The sequence below is a fragment of the Glycine soja genome, chromosome 19 (assembly GCF_004193775.1).
Source record: "Glycine soja cultivar W05 chromosome 19, ASM419377v2, whole genome shotgun sequence".
Lineage (NCBI taxonomy): Eukaryota > Viridiplantae > Streptophyta > Magnoliopsida > Fabales > Fabaceae > Glycine > Glycine soja.
This window is the reverse complement of record NC_041020.1, coordinates 42,840,969-42,865,838: the sequence shown is the minus strand read 5'-3', so window position 1 is coordinate 42,865,838 and position 24,870 is coordinate 42,840,969. Positions and strand designations below refer to the sequence as shown.

Here is a 24,870-nt window from a genome sequence, read left to right as displayed (position 1 = left end):
GAGTATATGCACTCTAATTTTAGCAAGAGACAAGAAGATTTTTGGCTTGAAAGTAAAATTGGGAGACAATGTCATATCATAGGTTTCTAAGTTTAAATATATGCGATTAATCATAAAAGGCGATGGAAAAATTAATGAGGATGTCACACATAGAATACAAGTGGAATGACTTAAATTGAGAAAGGCATCGGGAGTTGTTTGTGGCCACAAAATGCCTACCAAACTCAAAGGCAGGTTTTATCGTATAATTATACGTCCAAATATACTATATCATAGTGAATGTTGAGCTTTAAAGGGATAACATGAGAGAAAAATAAGAGCAACAGAAATGAGAATGTTAAAATGAATGTGTTGTCATACAAGAAAAGATAGAATATGGAATGACATAACACAAGAGAAGATTGATGTAACATCCATTGAGAAAAAAGATGGCAAAAAATCTGTTAAGATAGTTTGGGCATGTACAAAAAAGGTCATAAGAAGCGTCAATTAGAAGAGTAGATTGCATGAATTTTAGCTAGAAGAAAAGGAGAAGAGGGAGACCAAAAAGGATGTTAGAGGAAATCATCAAAAAGATCTTGGACTTAATAATATTGTTGAAACATTGATTTCTAACCGTGCCGAATGACGCCATGTAATTCATGTGGGTGATCTCACCTAATGGAATAAAACTTTGTTGTTGTAGTGGACCTGTTTTAAGAATTATCCTTTAACAAGAAGTTTAGAATTTGAGTCATGGTTTGAAAAAATTGTGACATATATTTTAATCAATTACTAGGATGGGCCCCGTGATTGAGAGATTTGGATAGCATGTATGAAGTTATAGATTTTAATTGAGTTGTCATTATTGTAAAAAAAAAATGAAATATTCTTTAAAGAGGATGTGTTTAAGAGTTTTTCTTAAACAAGAACAATTTTAAAAATTATTATCATTCTTATTAAGTTGCATGTCTTATCTAATATCATATATTGTGCATTTAATTTAATTTTTAATTTTTATTCATTTTAAAAATTTTATTTGATTTAACAATTAGCTTAAAATTTTTATTTCTTGACTATCTCAAACCTTAATCCTTTCATCCTTATTTTTTATCTGTTTTTTTGGTTTTTTTCGATCTACTATTTTTGTTTTAACTTGAATTTCAATATTTTAAAAAAATTCGAATATTTATAAATATCCTTGTATCATACTGCAACTTATTCATTATAAATTCAATTGCAATTTATATGTTAAAAAATATTACTTTACTTTATTATGAATTTTAATTGTATTATAATTTATGTTAAAAATATATTTATTTATTATAAATTTTAGTTATACAATAATAAAGGTTTATGCAGTAGTATTTGTTTTTTTTTAGGGAGAGTACTTGTTATTATGGCTGACACTTTTTTAATAGAGATTCTAATCTTAGTTTGACATTTCATAAGAACTATCTCCTTCCGTTAAACCTAATATCCTATAAAAATAATAATTATATTTAAAGTGGATTTTTTTAATATTAAATGTATCAATTAAGAAAATGTGGGTGAATTAAAAATAAAGTTGCAAACTCCTTTATTCAAAATAAAACTTGATGATAAGAAAAAAATTATTTTTTTTCTTTTAAAACACCTAATTAGAAGAAACTCAACAAAGTGAATCTCTATCTTAAGTCTCTCTTGAACAAAGTGGGGTTGTTAGACAAAAGCAATGATATTCATGTCAAAATTTCTTTTTTTAACAACAATGAAACTTGAAAGTTTATCAGAATTATTATTTACGTACAATTAGTGAGAGATATAACTAATTAGGAAAACCATAATGCAACCGTCTCTTGCATAGAAGAAGAATCATTGATTCAAAAGTTGTCTCAATCATCTATTATAATATAAAGGAATGTAACGTTATATCCTTTTATGAAAAGTTAAAAATTTATTTACAAACTCTATATGTGGTCTGTTTGTTTAAGTTTTTTTAATTTATTTTTTTAATAAATAAACAAGTTTTATGTTTTCTTATGTATTTGTCTAAATTATTTATTTTGAACGGTTTTTTCTGCTTTTCTTAAGAGATAAATCCTATAATTTTTTTAAAAAATAATTTTTTAGCATAACTTTTTTCATGTTTACGCAAACTGACCCATGATTGATCACTAGCAAGGTTCATTTGAGTAAACAACATAGTTAAGTGATTATAAAGTAAATAGTTAATTTATAAGTTTTTTTTTATAATTATTTATATGATATTTAATTTTTTCATTCTTATTCGATGTGAGATTTTTCTTTACACTTATGTTACAGAACAACTTTACTAATTTTTGGTAAAAGGAAAAAAAGAAAAAGCAGGGGGTTAAACCGTTAAAGAAATAATAGCACGAAGTGAGTACATCCAACACGAGAGGCAGAGGAGAAGGAGCCAAACAGCGTACACGTTAAATAAATCGATGCACTGTTGATCACTTCATTGAATGGTAACTTGCACGATTCATCATCCTTTTGGGTCCTTTAACTCTAATGAATGTAAATTAGCAAACAAAAGCAATATTATTTCTACACTCAATTTTATATATTTCTCTCTCACCCTACTTTTTATAATAGAAAATAAGGGAGAATGTGCGGTTTTTTTTTTCTCACTTTTTACTATGATATAAATATAAAGTAGCTTAAAATATATTTTTGTTCCTAATAAATATTTAAATTTTATTTTTGTTCATTAATAAAAAAAATTCATTTATTAGGAAGTAAACACAAAATTCATTAATTTATCATGTACTAAAAAAAGTCTCAAGAACTTAAAACAAAAATTAAAAAATATTAAAGAATAAATATAAAATTTAGATATTTAATAGAGGTCGCATGCTTATTTTAAGTCTATAAAGTAATAATGTAAGTAAATAAATAGGTGTTATTTTAGTAACAGTGCGGATGCAGATGACAAAGCAAGAAATGGAAACAGATTTCACAGAATTTTGAAACTAACGGCTACTTAGTTTTCTATTAAAGCTAAGTAAAACATCTCGTGACACTTACAGCGAGCTCCTCGGCTCCTCAATTCTCACAGTCAATTTCAGTTTTTCTCAGTTCTCTCTCTCTCTCTCTCTCAACAAAGGATCCTCGTGATGAAGAGCTCTCATATTTCACGAGCTTCGTATCAAGAACGCTTACCTTGTTCAGTTTTGAATTCTTCTCAACACCTTCAAATACCCCTCCAAATCATCCATCACCCAACATCACCAACCAACAACAACAAGACATCCTCGTACTACAACAACAACCAATGGAATCCAAATCCAAAATTCAACTCTTTTTCCTCACCCTTTTCCTCTTCACTCTCACCCTCCATGCAGAAACTCTTGGAACTTACATAGTTCAGCTACACCCTCATGGCATAACCAGCACTTCCTTCACCTCCAGGCTCAAATGGCACCTTTCATTCATCCAACAAACCATTTCCTCTGACGAGGACCCTTCTTTGCGCCTTCTGTACTCGTACCGTTCGGCCATGGACGGTTTCGCAGCTCAGCTAACTGAGTCTGAGCTTGAGTACTTAAAAAACTTGCCTGATGTTATCTCAATTAGGCCTGACAGAAAGCTCCAGCTTCAGACCACTTACTCTTACAAGTTCTTGGGGCTCAACCCTGCTAGAGAAAACGGTTGGTACCAATCCGGTTTCGGCCGCAGAACCATAATTGGGGTGCTTGATACTGGAGTGTGGCCAGAGAGTCCTAGCTTCAATGATCAAGGAATGCCCCCAATTCCCAAGAGATGGAAGGGTGTATGCCAAGCTGGGAAGGCCTTTAACTCTTCCAATTGTAACCGAAAACTCATCGGTGCAAGGTACTTCACCAAAGGCCATTTTTCAGTGTCACCTTTCAGAATTCCAGAATATCTCTCTCCAAGAGACTCCTCTGGACACGGCACACACACTGCGTCCACCGCTGCAGGAGTGCCTGTGCCGCTGGCGAGTGTGTTCGGTTATGCGTCTGGCGTGGCGAGAGGAATGGCTCCTGGTGCTCACATTGCAGTGTACAAAGTGTGTTGGTTCAATGGCTGCTATAACTCAGACATCATGGCTGCAATGGATGTGGCAATCAGAGATGGGGTGGACATTCTGTCCTTGTCTCTAGGTGGCTACTCTTTGCCTCTATATGATGATAGCATTGCCATTGGAAGCTATAGAGCAATGGAGCATGGGATTTCAGTTATATGTGCGGCAGGAAACAATGGCCCCATGGAAATGTCTGTTGCCAATGAGGCTCCTTGGATTTCCACAATTGGTGCAAGCACACTAGACAGGAAATTCCCAGCTACAGTTCACATGGGAAATGGACAAATGCTCTATGGAGAATCCATGTACCCACTGAATCATCACCCAATGAGCAGTGGAAAAGAAGTTGAGCTGGTTTATGTGTCTGAAGGAGACACCGAGAGTCAATTTTGCCTCAGAGGGTCTCTTCCAAAGGACAAAGTTAGAGGCAAAATGGTGGTATGCGATCGAGGAGTAAACGGAAGAGCAGAAAAGGGCCAAGTGGTGAAGGAGGCGGGTGGTGTTGCTATGATCCTTGCGAACACGGAGATAAACTTGGGAGAGGATTCGGTTGATGTCCATGTCTTGCCTGCAACTTTGGTAGGATTTGATGAAGCAGTCACCTTGAAGGCCTACATAAACTCTACAAAAAGGCCTCTTGCTCGGATTGAATTCGGAGGAACTGTGATAGGGAAGTCTAGAGCTCCAGCAGTGGCAAGATTTTCTGCTAGAGGCCCAAGTTATACAAACCCTTCAATCCTCAAACCTGATGTTATAGCTCCAGGAGTGAACATCATTGCAGCATGGCCTCAGAACCTTGGTCCCACCGGCCTTCCGGAGGATGCTAGAAGAGTTAACTTCTCTGTCATGTCTGGTACCTCAATGGCATGCCCTCATGTCAGTGGAATTGCTGCTCTCATTCGCTCAGCTCACCCAAGATGGACCCCTGCAGCCGTCAAATCTGCAATCATGACAACAGCTGAGGTAACCGACCACACCGGAAGGCCAATACTCGATGAAGACCAACCAGCAGGAGTTTTCGACATGGGAGCTGGACATGTGAATCCACAGAGAGCATTGAACCCTGGACTGGTGTATGACATTAGGCCAGATGACTATATCACCCACCTTTGCAGCCTTGGATACACAAAGTCAGAAATATTCAGCATCACACATAGAAATGTGAGTTGCAATGGAATCATAAAGATGAATAGAGGCTTCAGCCTTAACTATCCCTCATTCTCAGTAATTTTCAAGGATGAGGTGAGGAGAAAGATGTTCAGCAGGAGACTAACAAATGTGGGAAGTGCTAACTCCATCTACTCAGTGGAGGTTAAGGCACCTGCAGGAGTAAAAGTGATAGTGAAACCCAAGAGACTAGTATTTAAGCAAGTGAATCAAAGCTTGAGTTACAGGGTGTGGTTTATATCAAGAAAAAAGGTTAAAAGAGGTGATGGTTTGGTGAACCATTCAGAAGGGAGTTTGACATGGGTGCACTCACAAAATGGTTCCTACAGGGTTAGAAGCCCGGTAGCAGTGACTTGGAAGTCAAAGTAGCATGCAGAAGAGTAGTAGATTATTAAGTTTGTCTTGGGGCGTTTTTTATTATGATTATTGGTTCTATAGCTTTATTTATGATTGCAGAATTCATACTGAACTTTGTGTTACGAGTTTTAGTAGAGAAAACTCGTTAAGGAATCTTTATGAGTAAGCCCATTTATAAATGCTAAATAAATTGGTTGTGTCATGCTTTAGTCAGAACTCTCTGCTTTATGTATCACATTCATTCATTAACACGTAAATTTTCCCACTCCTGCTTCTCCAAAAACAGGATTAGATTCGTTCAATAATGTTTCAACAATAATAGATGGAAATATACACTCACAGACCACAGAAAAGCTACTAAGTTGGGAGCAAGGTTTTAAATTATGACCACAGTCTCATCGTGATCCTTAACATTGTAGAAAATTATGGACAAATGCGGCCGATGCACAATGAAGTCATGGAGAGCCCGAAAACCTTGACATTGCCGGTCCAGCCGAAATCACAGTGGCAGATTGTTTTTTAAAACCTTGGTGGGGAGAAAACAGAAAAGTTGTTTTGTTCTGAAACAGTGAATAAATACACTGTGCTATTTAAGCTCTCCGTGATTATAGGAAATAAATACAGATTCACCATAATTATAGGAGATAAAAAAAAAAAGCAAAACAGTATCAGCACACATAAATGAGAAGATATACAAGGATCTGGATCAGCTACAATTTTAATTCAAATTATTACTAATTCCTAGCCAGTTCCAACACTCTCTAAGTTGGTGCATGGAGAATACTTCAATCTTGTCTAAAGAACTATAAGAGCCTTGGATGCTTCTGCCTTGGTAAGCATATCAGCTTACAATAGGAAATACAATAACACCAGCTTCAATCTTTTCTTTGATGAAATGCTTGTCAATTTCCATGAGTTTTGTTCGATCATGTTGGACAGGGTTGTTAACAATCTTTATGGTTGATTTATTATCATAGAAAAGCTTCATCACATCCTTTTTTTCATATCCAATATCCTTTAACAGATTTTTAATCCATAACAGTTCTCATATTCCTACTGTCGTCCCTCTAAACTCCGCTTATGTGCTTGATCTAGCTACTACTTGTTTTTTACTCCTCCCAGTTACTAGATTTCCTCCCAAAAAAGTGAAATAGTCTACGGTAGACCTTCTATCATCTGCTAATCCAACCCAATTAGCATTAGTATAACCTTCAACTTTGAGGTGGTCATGGTTTGAGAATAACAAACCTTTTCCTGGAGCAGATTTTAAGTACCTCAATATTCGTTCAACGGCATCCATATGTGGTTTTTATGGGTCATGCATAAATTGGCTCACAACATTGACTACATATGCTATGTCTGGCCTCGTATGAGACAAGTAGATTAGCTTCCCAACCAATCTTTGATACCTTCCTTTGTCTGTACTAGTTGTATTAGCACTATGAAAATTCTTGTGATTTTGTTCTATGGGAGTATCAATGGGTTTACATCCAATCATTCATGTCTTAGTTAACAAGTTTAAAACATATTTTCTTTGAGAAAGAAAGATACCATGTTTAGACCTTGCAACTTTGATCCCTAGAAAATATTTGAGATCTCCAAGTTGATTAGCTTTCCGACCAATCTTTGATACCTTCCCTTTTGTGGACTGGTTGCATCAGCACAATGAAAATTCTTGTGATTTTGTTCTATGGGAGTATCTCAATGGGTTTACATCCAAGCATTCCTATCAAAGTTAGATTCGGTCATTATATATTGAACAAAAGCAAAAGCTTCAGTAATGATCGAACGATAATAAAAGGTCATCCGGTTGCTAGTTGGATTAAAAAATAAGTGTAATTCTTCCTAAACAATAAAATATATTCACATGAGGAGAAACATATTTACTGGTTATATCGTCGGAGATTGCTTGAATTTCAAGACATTCTTAGAACCCATCATATTTTCTTTGAGAAAGAAAGATATCATGTTTAGACCTTGTAACTTCGATCCCCATAAAATATTTGATATCTCCCAGTTGTTTCATGTTAAATTGTAGGCTTAGAATTCCACCAGGAATCATATCATCAACATATATATTATCAATGTAATGACTTTACCTTGATTATGCTTAAGAAACAAGGTGTGATCAAAATTACTTTAACCAAAGAACTTCATAGACTTTGTAAATCTTTCAAACCAAGTTCTTGGTGATTGTTTCATTCCATATAAAGCCCATGGCCAGTCCTAAGATTTTATGGATCCATGAAAAAATACTAAATAAAGTTCTCTTATATTTAAGTATTTAAAAATAGACATAGAATATCATAAAAAAATATAGATTTTATTACACTAAACAAATAATATAATTTTAATAAATCTTTAAAAAGCTATATCCTATTTTTTATTTAATTTCCTCTTCTGTTATTGTCTATTATTCAATTTATATCTCTCAAAAAAGTTAAATATTTATATATAAAGTAGGCATAATAAAGAACAAATCCAGAAGGGGGTTTGACTCTTTTGATTCCCATTTCAGCAAAAGGTAAGAATGGTTTAAAATAGATCATATTATATCTTTAAAACCAATTCACAATCCCATCAAATTTTATCAAGTTTGGATAAACTCGCATGAATATATTTTTAAAAATAATTATATATATGATTTAATTTATTTTTTATATTTGATCCCACAAAGAAAATTTTCTAGCTTCATCTTTATCATCTATCATTGATACAATATCATTTCATATTAAAGTTTACATATATTTTATTCTTTATGAAAATACTAAATTTAATTTTATTTCCTTTATAATTTTTTTTTCTTCAATACGTTGATATATGAGTTGAAAATTCAATCAATATGAATTTATGATTGTAACAAGTTAGGACAATTAATTAAACGAGTAACATTTTTAATAATGTCACAATTTAATTTTAATGAAAAAGGAGACATAAAATAAATAAATAAATTTAATTTATTTATAAAAACGATATTGAATGATATAGAAAAAATTATTAACCAATATGAGAAGCACAAAAAGTCTAAGTACACTAATTATTAACTATACCAAAAATCAAGGCAAGTGAAGCTCAAAAGTTGCTCTAGGTATTTTCATTTCCTATCCTTTTAAATTATTTCCTAACAAGCACCGTTTTAAGTAGTGATATTTTGAGATGTTAAATACTTATTTTTATTACTTATCAATGAATCACTTAATCACAAAAGTCGATAGATCTAGTTTGAATTGATTAAACAAAATACATAAATTATTATAAATCCTTGATACTGTGTTTGATTTTCACTGATTAAAAGACATCACAACCGTTACAATTTTGTATTTGATACAATAATCCAAAATTAAGTAGTTAATAATATGAGAACAAAATTTAACTAATTGGATAACATAAATTCGGAAAATTCATGGGATGTGCTACCTGGTTTCTTGGAGCAAGAGATATCCAGGCTTCTTGGTACAATGGAAGCCCAAAATCCATTTCTTGGTTTTGATTAACCAAACCTAGGAATAAATTTCCAAACTAATATACAAGTCTCAGCCACGTCACATGCACGTGCGACATGTGCATTAAGGAGCACTATGATCCCATTATGGCATCTCTTCGCTGTCTACAAAATGGTTTTCTTTTTTCTTTCCATTTTTTAAATGCTGAAAGCTGGTTTTGGTTTTCCTTGTCACAAAGGCATTTGGATACAAGTAAGCAAAGTTTTTCACTTCTAACCTCTCTCCATTCTCCATCAAAGAAATGTGATCGATGTAATAACTATCCAACTAATTCAATAAAACAACCATTATAAACATATTTTAATTCAATATTTGAGAAGTCTTTAATGCCTCTCTCCAATAATAAGGAAGGATGTACTTCACTAGGAAGCTGCTATTTCACATGGCTTCCATCTGTCTTAGTACGTACGTGGACAGGTATCAGATGTGATCTAAGCAATAGAAAGGGTAGTAAAATTGTCACCAATTTAATTAATTAATTAATTTCTTGTTATAGCAGTCCACACCATGTGTGCATGTGAATATTGAAAGGGAGAAAGGGAAAAAGAAATATTTTTTATGAGAAGTGGCAGTTGGTAGGCTCAGACCATGATTGATCTAGTGCTGCACGTACTTTGCTCCCATTTTCTTCTGTTTGCCAATTCCTATTATTGTTTATTCTCCATTATTATGGACATGTTCCTACCTTCATATATTTACTTGTTTCTTCATCTAAAGGACTGATTTGTGTTTTGTAAACAAAACAAATAAATAAATCTACTCTAGAGTCTAGACATTAACAAGGACCACTAATTCCCGGATGCATTTGAAGATTTTTGCTGGCACATTTGCATATGCTTCTACTATTTCACCAATGGTCAATTGAGTGTTTAAGTTATGCACTAGTTTTAAAATACTTTGCACTATATTTGTGGCCCTTGCATTTTATTTTCATTTTTTTTAATGTAATGGGAGTAGAACTTGTCTTATTTTCAAGTTTCTTTCGCCCTATAACATGGAAAGATTCCCTTATCAAAATCATAATGAATAATAAACATTTATGAGAATAAAACCATCAAAGTGCATGATGGGTGGTGTTTCAGATCTTTATTTCTTTGGTCTCTTTTTTAAAATTTTATCTTTCTCCCTTTCTCACCCGTGTCTTTCTTTCTTCCTTTCTTTTCTAGCCCTTCCAAGTGGACTAAAAAAAACATATACTGCGGAAAGGTTTTTTCTCTCTCTGTTAAAAGCTATTCTCATCATCACATGACGACTTTGGTTTGGAATTTGATGTTAAGATAATCACAAGGACATCAATGTTCTTCGGTGGATCCTGCATTAACCATATGTTAGTTGGCGCACTAATGCATCATTTCTGAATCTTTGTCATACTTAGAAGTTACCCTTCAATCAGCTCGAACTAGAAAGTCCACTTTCACACTCATAGTGATGGAACACAATTAAAGCGGCTTAACAAAAAAATTTATTCAATGTACTACGCAAAATGCTTTAGGCAATGCTTAATGTCTGAAAACAAAACCATAAAGCACAAAGGAGGTTGGAAAAAAAGTTCCCTTTAACATGTAGTGCTGCGGTACAGTGGTAGTTATATTCCTGTTTTTTTAATATAATTTTCATGTTTATATAAAAAGTTTTACACCGTCCATCAATACAAAAATCTTAATAAATATAACTTCTAAATATTTATGTTAAAGTTAACAAATTTACTGTAAATAACTATCTATTATTGAATAGAATTGTAAAATTCTTTATGTTATATTTGGTTTAATCTCAACTATAGAATTGATGTATATTTGTGACCATGTGAGATCTAGTTCTCGGATAGTTTAATTGGAAAAGTAACTCAGAGATGACGTCAGTAATTATTATGAATACATTTATTAATATTAACAAGCTAGAAAAGAAATATAAGAACTTTTTGTGGTTGTTGTGTCATTTGATACTCTTTATCCTGCCATACATATAAATAAAAAAAATATATAAAAATATGAAATTTAATTAAATCAATTTTATTTAAATCACGTAAACAAATCCACGTGAATAAAAGAATCACATTTGTTTCACTGTTACCAACTAAAACTTATTAGAAACATCTATGGTTTAAAACAAGATCGTTCAAGTTTACAAAAGAACTCAAGTTAAGTAGCATAATAAAATAAAGTAAAGTGACATGTTTGGAACATTATGCAATTAAAATAGAAACTCATGTCTCAATGTCACATCCTATCAGAGCATTGTGTCCCGATGTCCTCCATAAGATTCCTTAAAACAATCCACCTAATCATTTACTTCCATGAACACAAGATTCGAGATCATCACAAGATCCAAACACAAACAACGCACATGGAGTGAGTTATCACATTCCTAAACAGACATAGATAAACAAAGACACATACATGTGGTATAAGTATAAAAAGCTCAACTTATCACAATTCGCATCATTTTACCACTCATTGCGTAACATCATTTGTCCCAAGGATTTAATCACAAAATTACATTTCACGCCTTCACATTAATCACATGTTCAGAACAACAAATCTCAAGTACAACACAACATCTCACACTCACACAATTCATTACCCACCATCACGTAGCAAGTCACAATGATCATTACATAAGCATTATGTATCAGATACACTAAGACTCAATCTTATATGCAATGTGGTATCATGTCAGTGAAAAACAACACCAAGGCGCCTAGGAGTTCATAACAAAATACACCACACAATGGGTATGTCAAGTCACTTTCACTAAGTGAAATCATAAGGTGACCAGCCAGAATCACTCTGTTTTGTGAAAATTCTCCAACCATATGGGATCGACATAGGCTCAAAGGAACACTCAAACCGAGTGTATTTATCCCTAAGGTCTAGACTCCAAAAAATCCATTAGGATTTTACCTTCATGATCTAGTTCCAACCTTAAAATAACTTTTGCATGTAGATACTGCTAATGAATTATATAATACTCACGACCTCACACTTATTTACAAACACATTTAACACAATACGTTACAATTTAACACCTCAGGTTCCTAACTTAGAACCATACAGTTTCATTTTAACACCTCACGCATTGCGCTACAATTTAACACTTCTGGTCCCTAACTTGGAATCCTACGTTTTCCTTTTAACACCTTGTGCATAAACACTTTTCTCAAAGTAAACACCAGTCGAGTTATTATATCATTCACAACTCACAACATAAGTAATATCACCTCAAGTATTAACCACGCACTTATTCACAACCAAATTTCATGTCCACAATTTTAACATCTCACAATTTAACACATTCAATTTATTCCTTACACACAATTTCAATCACAATTTCATCCCAATATAATAATTTATCAGGTTAATCTAGTAAATCTTGTCCAAAACACAAACAAATTATATAAAAATGTTCCTCACAACATGGGGAGTAAAACCCCTTAAACAATTTCATATAATCATATCAAAATCATAGGCCAAAAACATCAAAAGCACTCAATTTTATCAGCCAATTCGTATCATGGCATCAATTGATCCATCAAACACAACAATCTCATAATTATAATCATAAATGAAGAATTACAATACAATAAACATCTCAAAATAAACCTCAATTTGATCCTTTAAAGATCCCTACACATATTTATTATAACCTCAATTGCAATAAAGTCATCACTTACCTCCAAGCGAGCTCACGTGTGTAATTCGACAGCGATAATGGCATCTCTAGTGGTTCCCTAAGATTTCTCAAGTTTTTTCTCTAGTTGTCTACTAGGGTTTCCAAGCGTTAGAGAGAAGGAGAAGGGATTGAAGTCTCTATTTCACTGTCTCCGTACGAGGGACAATTCTATCTCCACAGACAATCCAATGGTGGAGATGTACGAAAATGAATTCCCAACCTGATGTTCAAATTTCACAACGATCCAACGGTTAACAAGTCCGAGATCATAGTTTTACTAGAACAGGTTTGGTGTATGCAGAAAAAAAAAAGATTTTGGAATAGGAAGAAGAAAAAACGAATTTAAAAGAAAGAGAAAATGTAAAGACTTATATCTCTATTTATAGTTAAGGTATTCTCAGTATATTATTTACTCTATTTTTTATTTTTTTATTTTATAAAAGGAACTTTATTTTACTCTTTATCAAATAAATAAATAAAATATTTTTTATTTTCTAAGAACATATATTTATTTTATTTACCTTAAAATCATTATTTTAATTAATAAAATTATTTCTCCTTATTTATTTAATTACAAAAATCTTATTATTTTCCTAAAACTCTACTTATTTTTAAATAAAATCATTTTTAATTTATTTTAAAAACACACAATGTTACACCTTCTCTCACAATCTTGTTGGCAAGAATGTGATTACCGTAAAATGGAATTCGAAATAAAAAAAATAAGAGATAAACTCTGTTTAAATAATAAAAATTTACTGCATTATCCCTCTTCAAATTGACAAGGATGACAACCAAAAGAGGAAGAAGTAGAAAACTAAAACAGCATTAAGAGCCATATTCTCTCCCATGTTTTATGTCGGATAAACTCCAAATAGGTCCAAAGTTTCACCTATCACTACTTGCACTGTTGCACACTACTAGCTGCTTTGAAATACCATTTCATAAAGCTGAATGAGTAGTTCTTAGAATTGACCGAAACAAATCAACTGGTTTATTTATTGGTCATATAATACACAGAATCGTATGCATATGTTCTTCTTTCAACCACTTCTTCACAAACTTGGCATATTACTCTCTGCCAGTTTTGTGTCCATCCCCACAACCTTCTCCCTCAGTTTCACTAGAATGCAAATGATGGTGAGCCATTAACCAAGCAGAATGAAGAACAAGATGCAAATGAAAATCCAGATTTTCATTTTCTGGTACATTGGTTGTTTCTCTTATGGTTTTGCCGCTGCTGTCACAAATGAAGTATCAGCTTTGCTTTCTATAAAAGCAGGTCTCGTTGATCCGTTGAACGCCCTTCAGGATTGGAAACTGCATGGCAAAGAACCAGGACAGGATGCATCTCATTGTAACTGGACCGGCATCAAATGCAACTCAGCTGGAGCTGTAGAGAAGCTCGATCTCTCCCACAAGAATCTCAGTGGCAGAGTATCCAATGATATACAAAGACTTGAGAGTCTTACTTCTCTCAACTTGTGTTGCAATGCCTTTTCAACACCATTGCCAAAATCCATAGCCAATCTCACCACACTCAACAGCCTTGATGTAAGCCAAAATCTCTTCATTGGTGACTTTCCATTAGGCCTTGGAAGGGCATTGAGACTTGTGGCCTTAAATGCATCCAGCAATGAGTTCTCTGGTTCTCTTCCTGAGGACCTTGCAAATGCCTCTTGCTTGGAGATGCTTGATCTCAGAGGCAGCTTCTTTGTAGGGTCAGTTCCAAAATCATTCAGTAACTTGCATAAGTTGAAGTTCCTTGGTCTATCTGGCAATAATCTCACTGGTAAAATTCCTGGCGAGCTGGGACAACTTTCATCACTGGAGCATATGATCCTTGGATATAATGAATTTGAAGGTGGCATTCCTGATGAATTTGGAAACCTCACCAATCTTAAGTATCTTGATTTAGCAGTAGCCAATCTTGGTGGTGAGATTCCAGGCGGATTGGGAGAGCTCAAGTTGTTGAATACAGTTTTCTTATACAACAACAACTTTGACGGCAGAATTCCACCAGCAATTGGCAACATGACCTCTTTGCAGTTGCTGGATCTTTCTGATAACATGTTGTCAGGAAAAATTCCATCTGAAATAAGTCAGCTGAAGAATTTGAAACTTCTCAACTTCATGGGCAACAAGCTGTCTGGTCCTGTGCCTTCTGGCTTTGGAGATTTGCAACAACTGGAGGTACTTGAGTTATGGAACAATTCCTTGTCAGGGCCATTGCCTAGTAACCTTGGCAAGAATTCACCATTGCAATGGTTGGATGTATCATCCAATTCACTCTCTGGAGAGATTCCAGAAACTCTTTGCAGCCAGGGCAATCTCACCAAGCTTATACTATTCAACAATGCATTCACTGGTCCAATTCCATCAAGCCTATCAATGTGTCCTTCACTAGTTCGTGTTCGAATTCAGAACAATTTTCTTTCTGGGACGGTTCCTGTGGGTCTTGGGAAGCTTGGGAAGCTTCAAAGGTTAGAGTTGGCTAACAATAGTCTTTCTGGTGGAATTCCAGATGACATTTCCTCTTCCACATCCCTTTCCTTTATTGATCTCTCAAGAAACAAACTTCATTCTTCGCTTCCTTCCACTGTCCTTTCCATTCCAGACTTGCAAGCTTTCATGGTCTCCAACAACAACTTGGAAGGTGAAATCCCAGACCAATTTCAGGACTGTCCATCACTTGCAGTTCTTGATCTCTCATCAAATCATCTATCTGGAAGCATTCCAGCAAGCATTGCTTCATGTCAGAAGTTGGTAAATTTGAACCTCCAAAACAACCAATTGACTAGTGAAATCCCAAAAGCATTAGCTAAAATGCCTACATTGGCCATGCTTGATCTTTCCAACAATTCTCTGACAGGTCAAATACCTGAAAGCTTTGGAGTTTCTCCAGCTCTGGAAGCACTCAATGTCTCATACAATAAGCTAGAAGGTCCAGTCCCAGCAAACGGAATACTAAGAACTATAAACCCAAATGATCTTCTCGGTAATGCTGGCCTATGTGGTGGTATCCTCCCTCCATGTGACCAAAACTCTGCATACTCTTCAAGACACGGAAGCTTGCGTGCAAAGCACATTATTACAGCATGGATCACTGGAATATCTTCAATCCTAGTCATCGGAATTGCAATTTTGGTAGCAAGATCTTTGTACATAAGGTGGTACACCGACGGGTTTTGCTTCCAAGAAAGATTTTATAAGGGTAGCAAAGGGTGGCCCTGGAGATTGATGGCTTTTCAGAGGCTTGGTTTTACAAGTACTGACATTCTAGCTTGCGTCAAGGAAACCAATGTGATTGGCATGGGAGCCACCGGGGTTGTTTACAAGGCCGAGGTACCGCAATCAAATACAGTTGTGGCAGTGAAAAAATTGTGGAGAACAGGAACTGATATTGAAGTAGGAAGCAGTGATGACCTTGTTGGAGAGGTGAATGTTTTAGGGAGGCTAAGGCATAGGAACATTGTCAGATTATTAGGATTTCTTCACAATGACATCGATGTCATGATAGTTTATGAATTCATGCACAATGGCAACCTGGGAGAAGCCTTGCATGGTAGACAAGCAACAAGACTACTTGTAGACTGGGTTTCACGGTACAACATAGCTCTAGGAGTTGCACAAGGACTTGCTTATCTCCATCATGATTGTCATCCACCCGTTATCCATCGAGACATCAAGACAAATAACATATTGCTTGATGCAAATCTTGAGGCAAGGATAGCAGATTTTGGTTTAGCCAAGATGATGATCCGGAAGAATGAAACAGTCTCCATGGTTGCTGGATCCTATGGCTACATTGCCCCTGGTGAGTTACTAGTTCTTCAACCTTACTCTTTTTGTTATTAACAGCTAGATTAATTTCCAAACCACTTTAGAGCAAGTAGGATATATAGTTAAAACTTAAAAACATCAGAGAACATATATTTCAGTTAGCATGTCATTAGATGTTTATATTTGTGAACATTGTCTATAGTCATGTTTGCTGTTTCTTAGATGTACAAGACTTATATGCATGACACTTGAATGATTTAATATTTGGCAGAATATGGATATGCCTTGAAGGTGGATGAAAAGATTGATGTTTACAGTTATGGAGTAGTTTTGTTGGAGCTTCTCACAGGAAAGAGGCCATTAGATTCAGACTTTGGAGAGTCAATAGACATAGTAGAGTGGATTAGAATGAAGATTAGAGACAACAAATCTCTAGAAGAAGCATTAGACCCCAGCGTAGGAAACAACAGGCATGTTCTAGAAGAAATGCTTTTAGTTCTAAGAATAGCAATTCTTTGCACTGCCAAGCTCCCAAAGGACAGACCAACCATGAGGGATGTCGTAATGATGCTTGGAGAGGCAAAGCCTCGGCGAAAGAGCAGTGGCAATAGCAACGATGTAGCTAACAACAAAGAGACACCAGTTTTTAGCACGTCACCAGTTAATGATAATAACCTTGTGTAGGAACTAACAATAAGTTTGTTCTGTCCATCAACCAGTTTAGAGATGTAATTTTGTAATCAGCAATGCGTATTTATGTTTAAAATGTTAATTGGTATATCAAGATCTATTGATTTTTGCAAATAAAATTTCTTTTGTATCCTGATTTTGGTACAGAGCCATAGATTTCAAATAGAAACCAAGACAAAGCAATTGTACCTATTATCCTTTGAATAGGAATAATAACTCTGTAGACGTACTAAGGAAGTAAACAAAAGTAACTTGGTCTGAGTTTTTTTCTTTTCTTTACCAAGTATGAATGTGAGGAACTTTCTTTTGCAAAGATCTATTGTATCGGTGCACTTGACAAAGTCATGATTCCCCTGTTATTCATAATCCCAATCCTGGCAAACATTAAAAAAATAATCACCAGAGAAAATAGTGCATCAAGCTCTAGCCTCTTTATTTTTCTTGCACTAGGCTTTTTTTATTTTTTATTTTTTTTCTCTAGGCTCTTAAGAAGTGTTAGACAATTTTTTTTTTAGAGATCACAAATTATCCTCCACTAGTGACAAGTAAAACTATCATAGATAACAAAATTCTCCATCTAAGTATTTATATGAAAAGAAGAATCACCACTCCAAAGCATCTAAAAGACTACGTCTAAATTGAGCAAAAGGAAAGCAGGGCAGTATGTTAGCTTGATCTTTGAATTGTATTCTGTTAGTTAGTTAGTGCTTGTTGTAGTGGAGTAGTGGTAGTTTGTCTTTTCTGTTGGTAGTGGAATAGTGGAGCATTTTCATAAATTGTTATTTCTGTTGCAATCACTCTATGTAGCCTTTGGGCAAGCAAGAAATTAAACACTCTTCCTTTACCTTGTTCTGAAGGCTCTTAATCTAAGTTTTCCTCCCTGTACCCACCAGTAACCCAACTCCTTGATGCATGCGTTTGGTGGTAAAGTATTAGACTCATAGTAACAAATTAAAATTAAAATCATACCGTTAGTCAATGTTCTCATTTCTGGTACATTTATTCAAGTCTATATCGAAGTCGTATCAACACAAAAATGGCTGTCAATACAATATTCACAGCCGACAGATGGCCGAAATTCCAGGCATGAATTCTTTCTAAATTCGACAGGATTGCTTGTATGTTTTTGACCAAAACATTGTTGTAAGACAAAGAAATGTATAGTCTGGACCACTATTAATGTGATAATATAAGTGAGGAATATGATTTTAATTTTAACTTTGTTAAACGCAAAAGACAGAGCTCGTGAATCATGGATACTATCCTTTAGCAATAACGTCCATCGTGCATATATATCATGCATTCCCTTGGGTTCTGAATATAGCAATAATAAAGTCAAGCAAGTTGTACACAGTAGAGACCAGACACAAGAGAGGTAAACAAAAAAATGAGGAATCTTCACACCTTCCCCAAAAACATATTTTGTAAACCACTAACATATATTAATTTAGACTTAACTACACTTTTTATTTCTGACTTTTTAATTTTTAAGAGATTTTACTACTGATGAATTAATTTGATACTTGTCATGGACTCACATATAAGTAATTTTATTATATTTAATGTTATCATTCTTAAACCATCCTTCATTTAATTCTAATTATATTTGCAAGAATTTTTTTTATTTATCATATCAAGTTACAATAAAATGCATTTTAAAAAATAATTTTATTTTTTACTTAAGATTAATAAAGTTAAATTAAGTCAACTATTTTTAAATTAATATAAATTTAATTATTTTTATTTATATATAAGTCAAGAGGAAGTACGTCCTACTATATACTTTTTATATACTATTTAAGAAACTTACAAATTTTTTCTTTTTTCATTTGTCCATTAATAAGAGCAAAAGTTGAGAATAAAATTTTCTAAAAAAATAAAAAATAGGAGTAAAATTTACCAAAAAGTAAAAAAGTTAGGTGCAAAATTTGTTAAAAAAAGTTAAGAGTAAGAAATGTAATTATGTTAAAAGTAAAATGATGGAAGGTAAAATTCATAAATTTTTTAAAAAGTAAAGGATAAAATACATCAAATTAATTTATTGAGAGCCAGTCAAAATTAAAGAATTGAAGATAAAAAGTTGAATTAAGTCATTAATTTAACAGATATTTTTATGAGACTACACATTTTCTACGAATGACAATCCCTAGTCAAGTCAAATAGAACCACTGTAAACAGCGTGTAACTATTTTAACTCAAATCTGTATAGGAACATCCCAAGGTATAAAAATAATAAGTATGCCAATCATACTAGCTAACCAAAGGTTGGTTTGCATTTTTGCAACAAGTATTATGCGACTCACTATTTTCAAAAGAGTGCTGGCAAATTTAAAGCAATGGTTCCCGAAAACAGCTCTTATTTCAACTGAAAATTTGAAATACAATAGCAGGGAAAGAGAAGGCAATCAAAATTTGATAAGAAAGCTAGCATACATCTCATATTTACATTTACATTATTAACAAACAGCAATCCCTTATATGACAAACATTACATGAAAATTTATGGGGCCTGTGCCTTTCAAGTGATATACCAAGAGAAATTAAACAAACACCATTTGAATTGAATCCAGAAACAAAAAAGCGAGGTTTGATCATTTAAAAATAAAAATCCGTTACTCACAGTATTAATTAACTTCCCTCTTTCTGTTTTTTCTCACATTTATATTCCTTCAACTCATGTTGTACATTTTAGATCATAAGTTTTGTGTATCCTAACATGTAAAGGTGCAAACATTATCTATATGAGCTTGTATTCGATCTTCTGTTCTTTTCTTCCAATCTTGGAGCTGCAAAGTAACTACATTAGAGAAAGGGGAAAAAAAAGTAAAAGAAGTTATGTTAGGAATAATAAGGCATCTATTTACCAAGTCCATTATCTTCAGGTGTCCTCATGATTCTTAGCCTCCTCACAGAGTTAAGGAACATCCTGATTGCAATTTTAAGGACAAAGGTAGAAAAATATCAAACTAGATAAAACAAGAGGTCCTACGCCTCAATAAATCAATTGCAATTCTCAAATCTCAAGATTTGTTCTAGTTACAATTGCTCACACCATTGCCCTTGTTCCAAAAAAAGGCCATGACGTGGTGAACTCTAGTAAATGATATGCTGGATAGTGCACTGAATGGTGGCTTGAGTGTTATGATATTCGAATAGGCCGTGCAATCAGTACCAAATAGTTATATATTTAAGTCTTATATCTTGCAGCTAATTTCTGGCACCATCAATTATTCATATAGAGTCCTGGTCCATCAAAAGCCAATACAAGGGTAACAGCAATAGAGTAGAAGTTTAAAGGTTTACCAAAAAAATAATGAGTTGACAACATATAATACTAAGGAAAACCATGTTTGTTTCTGACAGTTATTAGCATTAGAGGCATTGAGATTTTTCAAAAGGGCTAAGGGTCATCAAGATAGCAGCAAGTACTTCCTAGCACACAGATAAATTCTTAGATTTGCCACACCAAATGAAACAATACATTTACTATTTGAAAATCAATCAACAATGCAAATTTTAGCTGGATGGAAAAATATACTGCACGCCAATGATATCACTACAAAGGCAAAGAAATTTTGACACTAAAGTCTAATTGATGAGTATGAACCAAACACTTACCACCAAGGAACATCTCCAACAAGCACCCAGTCTCCTTCCTTGTCTTCATAAGTGAGCACAAAGTCAGAAGAACCATCCAGCAATTTTGAATGCCCATCTGTTCCAACTTCAGTACCATGATCTTCTCCATTTGATCCTACTGACAATGATGTCAATGCCATTAGGAGAAAAGAGAAATCAAACACATTGGAAAGACAAAATTAAACTCTATGTTTTATCTCAAATCAATATACACAAGACACTGATAGGAAAAAAAAATGACATGTCAGTATTTTATTGATGAAAACAAAATATCAAGTTGTTATGTAGTTTTGTTTCATATCTTTGAAATTTGTTATATTTTGATAGCTCATATGTTACAGAACTGAAATAATGAGAGTCTTGAAAGAAAAGGAATACATAAGATATTTATTTTGTACACAATGAGAAAAATAAAAAGAAAGGTAGAATAATAGTTTAAACCCCTACTGCTGTCACCTTCATAATGTAACCAACATGTGCTTGTCAGCTATTCAACCTTTTATCAGCTACAAATATACCTTTTGGACAATAGTCAATCATACATACGTTTAGATTTGGCAAAGTGACAAAAAGAGGAGGAACATATCAACTTATCGTCATGATTCATGTCATGCCAAAAAAATCCACTTCAGTGGATACCGGATGGTAAAACATCCATTCATGTACCTTTTGGGCAATAGTCAATCATACATATGTTTAGATTTGACAAAGAGAAAAAGAGGAAGAAGTTATCATCATTTCATGTCAAAAATATCCATTCCAATGGGTATCGGCTGGTAAAACCCACCAGTTGGATTTGTGGGGCTCATTTTCCACCTACTTATTAAATGAGGTAAGGGGAGGATACAGAGGTATCCATATACACAGATACCCTATATGTGAATGCACCTAAATGTACTAAGTTTAGCTTTTAAAATTAGGTGTTTTGATTTATGTGTCGATTAACTTTTAGATTTTGTATGTGCTTTAAGAAATATGGAGCTGTTGATCATTAGATTTTGTGTGTTGAGTTATTCAATTGTAACTTTGTATATCTATGGATATCCTTGGAAACCTTTAGATTGTTGTCAATCTATTCAAATTTTAGCAGATATCCACGCAGGTGATTGTGCACCCCTACTCTGACCTTTTGCATTTGCATCATATTTAAAGAGGACTCAAGAAAGAAATGACAAAGTTAACTATATATTCACCAAGCACATAAAATCTCAGTGATCTGGAGAACATAATATAATTCCATACAGGAGTTGCATTTTCTTTATTAGGAATATGATTCATGAAGACAGAAAAAAATCACCTTTGTGAGTGAGGACTGTAGTTGATTCATCAAACATATCCTCCAAGGTTTGAGCTAAGGTTTCATAAGAATCGTGAGCACCCAAATCAACCTTCCTTCCGATTGGTATCCCGTCCATTTTTACTTTCACAAACAGGGAAGTCCTGAGGTTTCCTTTTTCTTTGGAAATAATGTTGCTACTATCACTGCCACCATCTGCACTCTTCCTAACCCCAGCACTATTGCTTGCTCTTTTGTCAAGTGTAGAATTGAATACTTCTGTGGCTGGTGATTTTGCATGGCTATTATAGCTGTTCATTCTATATGCTCCAAGGGGAGGCCATCCAACAACTTGACTGAATAAAAAAAAAAAAAAATAGTCACAACTCACAACGGAAGTGATAATCCCCTCAGCAAAGAAGTGTTTAAAAAATTGACAACTATTTGATTTATTCTGTTTTCTATAAAGGGTATGACACTGAGAACATCATTGAGAAAAATTAGAACCAAAAATATCACAAAATGAAACAGTACCTCTGTCACATGGCAAACTTTTTGTTGAGAAATGTAACCAATCACTTTTATATAGTTAAACCACTACAATTAAAAAGTTAAAAAATTACCCTACAACTGAAGAATTTTAGTCTACTGATGTAAAACTATAACTCTGCGTGCCTCCCTTCACAACGTGGGTAGTTTCTACAGCATAAGTTGAGTTGCTACTTGCTACTATACTTTTGTTAAACAAGGTTGTTAAAATTTACCCGACAAACCAAACAGATAAAACCTGCCATAGTTAGTAACAGTTCTTGGAAATTTTCAATTGTTTTACTAACAGCCAGACTGAATCCTAAAGTACATGTAGATTGTACGAATCATTGCATCAAATTTTAAATTTTGTCATTCAAGATTCCAACACTTCTCCCTTCAGTCTTGTCCAAGAAAATTTATAGAACTTCACTCAATATCTCAGTCATTCGTATATATATCCATGAAGAATGTTGACTTTCAACAATATTACAGAACTTAAAAAATATGTATAATACCACTATAATAAATATTACTTAGATACTCTTTTTAGTACACTTTATTATTAGTCACATCCCACATTAGACATGATCCTTTTAGAATTTAGGTTTAACTCAACTCTATAAAATTGACTTTTATAATGAGGATTGCCTAAGTTTTATTAATATTATCTCTAGTCTATGTGAGATCTCAACCTCTTAAGAGCCAACGAAGTCCTATGATGCTTCACTCAGCCTTTCTAGTCAGTCCAGTCATAGGTATCTCTTTTCGACACATGGGCAACCAACTTTGATAAGCCACAATTAAGGCTATCTAGCCATCTAGGGTGACTGCAATTAAAGTGACTTTCCAAAAGATCCAATAATAAAGAATGTATAAACACTAAGACTACGTTTAGATATCCGATGATGGTGAGTGAAAGGAAATGGGATGCAGCGGAATAGAGTCTCATCGCATAGATACTTTTACGATTGAATGAATGGAAATATAAGAGTAGTGTTAGAGTGGTTCCATCCTATACCCGAAAACGAATGAAATTTTCATTCCACCCCTTTCTGTAAACATAGCAGACATATTTAATACACTAATTTGTTTTTTAGATTTTGCCTCCATACGAGATCAAGCTCTTGTAGCATATAAATAAATTGGAAAAGAACAAGAGCAATGAATTGGTATTGTTACCTGGGAGCGGTAATGGGAAGAGAAGTGAAGGAGGAATTAGCGGGGGCATAGGGAGAGAGAAAATTCAAGGTCAGATGAAGAATCCTGAGAAGAAGAGTTGTCATCTTTAGACATTGAAGCGGCTTCTCTGCTCTTGTCTCAAGTTGTGAAGTGAGGGAATATCTACAACAAGAAGAAGAGTGGCGTGGTGAACAAGACTCTTTAGACTTGAGACTCATTGCCGAGTGGCCCACGTGTTTGCTTTGTTTATCCCTCCAATCCAATCTAATGGAAATTGGAACTCAAGACTAAACTTACTTCTTAGGAAGGAGAGGTGCTTCGTTGGTTGTAACTAGCAAGTGCGGTAGGACCCACATAGTGCAATCCGACAAGACAAAGGTCAGGGAGGAAAATATACCATGTTCCTGTCTCTTTCATGCATCCTTCTCCACACCTCGCCTTTGTCCACGCCCCAGGAGACCGCCATCCCTGTGGAGCCCATCATTTACACGTGGAATGTACAATATGCTCATTTTTATCATAATAAATGATCACGTCTTGCTATTCTTATGCATTATTACCAATGGATCATTGATAATTCTTCCCGTGGTAGACACCCTGATGATACGAACAATAATTTCTATAGCATTTTAATGGCTAGATATGAACACATGTTTGGTACTTCCAACTTCCAAGAGGAAACAAATGAATGAAACAGTGTGGAAGAAAATGATAACACATTAGTACATTGCTTTTGAGAGAAGAGGGAAGAGGGACAATATATAGGGACTTGGTAAATTTTAATTTTTTGTAATAGTCGTCCTTTGGAAAGTGAAAACATTGTTGACAAGAGGGGAATATAATTATTATTTGGTTGCGGAGGAAAATACAATTATAAAACCATTGTACAACTTTGTATATGAAATCCCTTTCTACTTCCTCGCGAGGCACCACCCTTCCTCGGTCTCTTCTCTTCTCTTGCATTCATTGTGCATTTTCGCCGCCATTGCAGAAACCACTACCCCCAGCAGAGCACTTCAGTCAAGTAAATAGTTTATGCAATCAGG

General features: G+C 34.2%; 3 protein-coding genes across 8 annotated transcripts; 2 read left to right on the top strand and 1 right to left on the bottom strand.

Annotated features, from left to right (window-relative positions):
* Positions 1–3,006: 3,006 nt before the first annotated feature.
* Positions 3,007–5,767, top strand: LOC114399431 (subtilisin-like protease SBT1.2). The gene has a single exon (XM_028361616.1). It carries the CDS (start codon positions 3,260–3,262, stop codon positions 5,564–5,566), a length of 2,307 nt encoding a protein of 768 aa, XP_028217417.1. The 5' UTR covers positions 3,007–3,259; the 3' UTR covers positions 5,567–5,767.
* Positions 5,768–13,548: 7,781 nt separating this feature from the next.
* LOC114398375 (MDIS1-interacting receptor like kinase 1-like) lies at positions 13,549–17,460 on the top strand. The gene is made up of 2 exons (XM_028360562.1): positions 13,549–16,543; positions 16,781–17,460. The coding sequence occupies exons 1-2, from the start codon at positions 13,888–13,890 to the stop codon at positions 17,191–17,193; spliced, it is 3,069 nt and encodes a 1,022-aa protein (XP_028216363.1). The 5' UTR covers positions 13,549–13,887; the 3' UTR covers positions 17,194–17,460.
* Positions 17,461–19,371: 1,911 nt separating this feature from the next.
* On the bottom strand, positions 19,372–24,099 carry LOC114400300 (auxin-responsive protein IAA13-like). 6 transcript variants are annotated; one of them, XM_028362690.1, is made up of 5 exons: positions 23,825–24,097; positions 22,136–22,470; positions 20,818–20,956; positions 20,064–20,125; positions 19,740–19,985 (listed from the first exon to the last, which is right to left on the bottom strand). In XM_028362690.1, exons 1-5 carry the CDS (start codon positions 24,040–24,042, stop codon positions 19,933–19,935), a joined length of 807 nt encoding a protein of 268 aa, XP_028218491.1. In that variant the 5' UTR covers positions 24,043–24,097; the 3' UTR covers positions 19,740–19,932. The 6 variants fall into 6 exon arrangements, with proteins under 6 accessions (XP_028218496.1, XP_028218491.1, XP_028218492.1 ...); XM_028362691.1 differs by having other exon boundaries at positions 20,818–20,953; positions 23,825–24,096; XM_028362695.1 differs by lacking the exons at positions 19,740–19,985; positions 20,064–20,125 and adding an exon at positions 19,372–19,400 and having other exon boundaries at positions 23,825–24,099.
* Between the last annotated feature and the right edge of the window lie 771 nt (positions 24,100–24,870).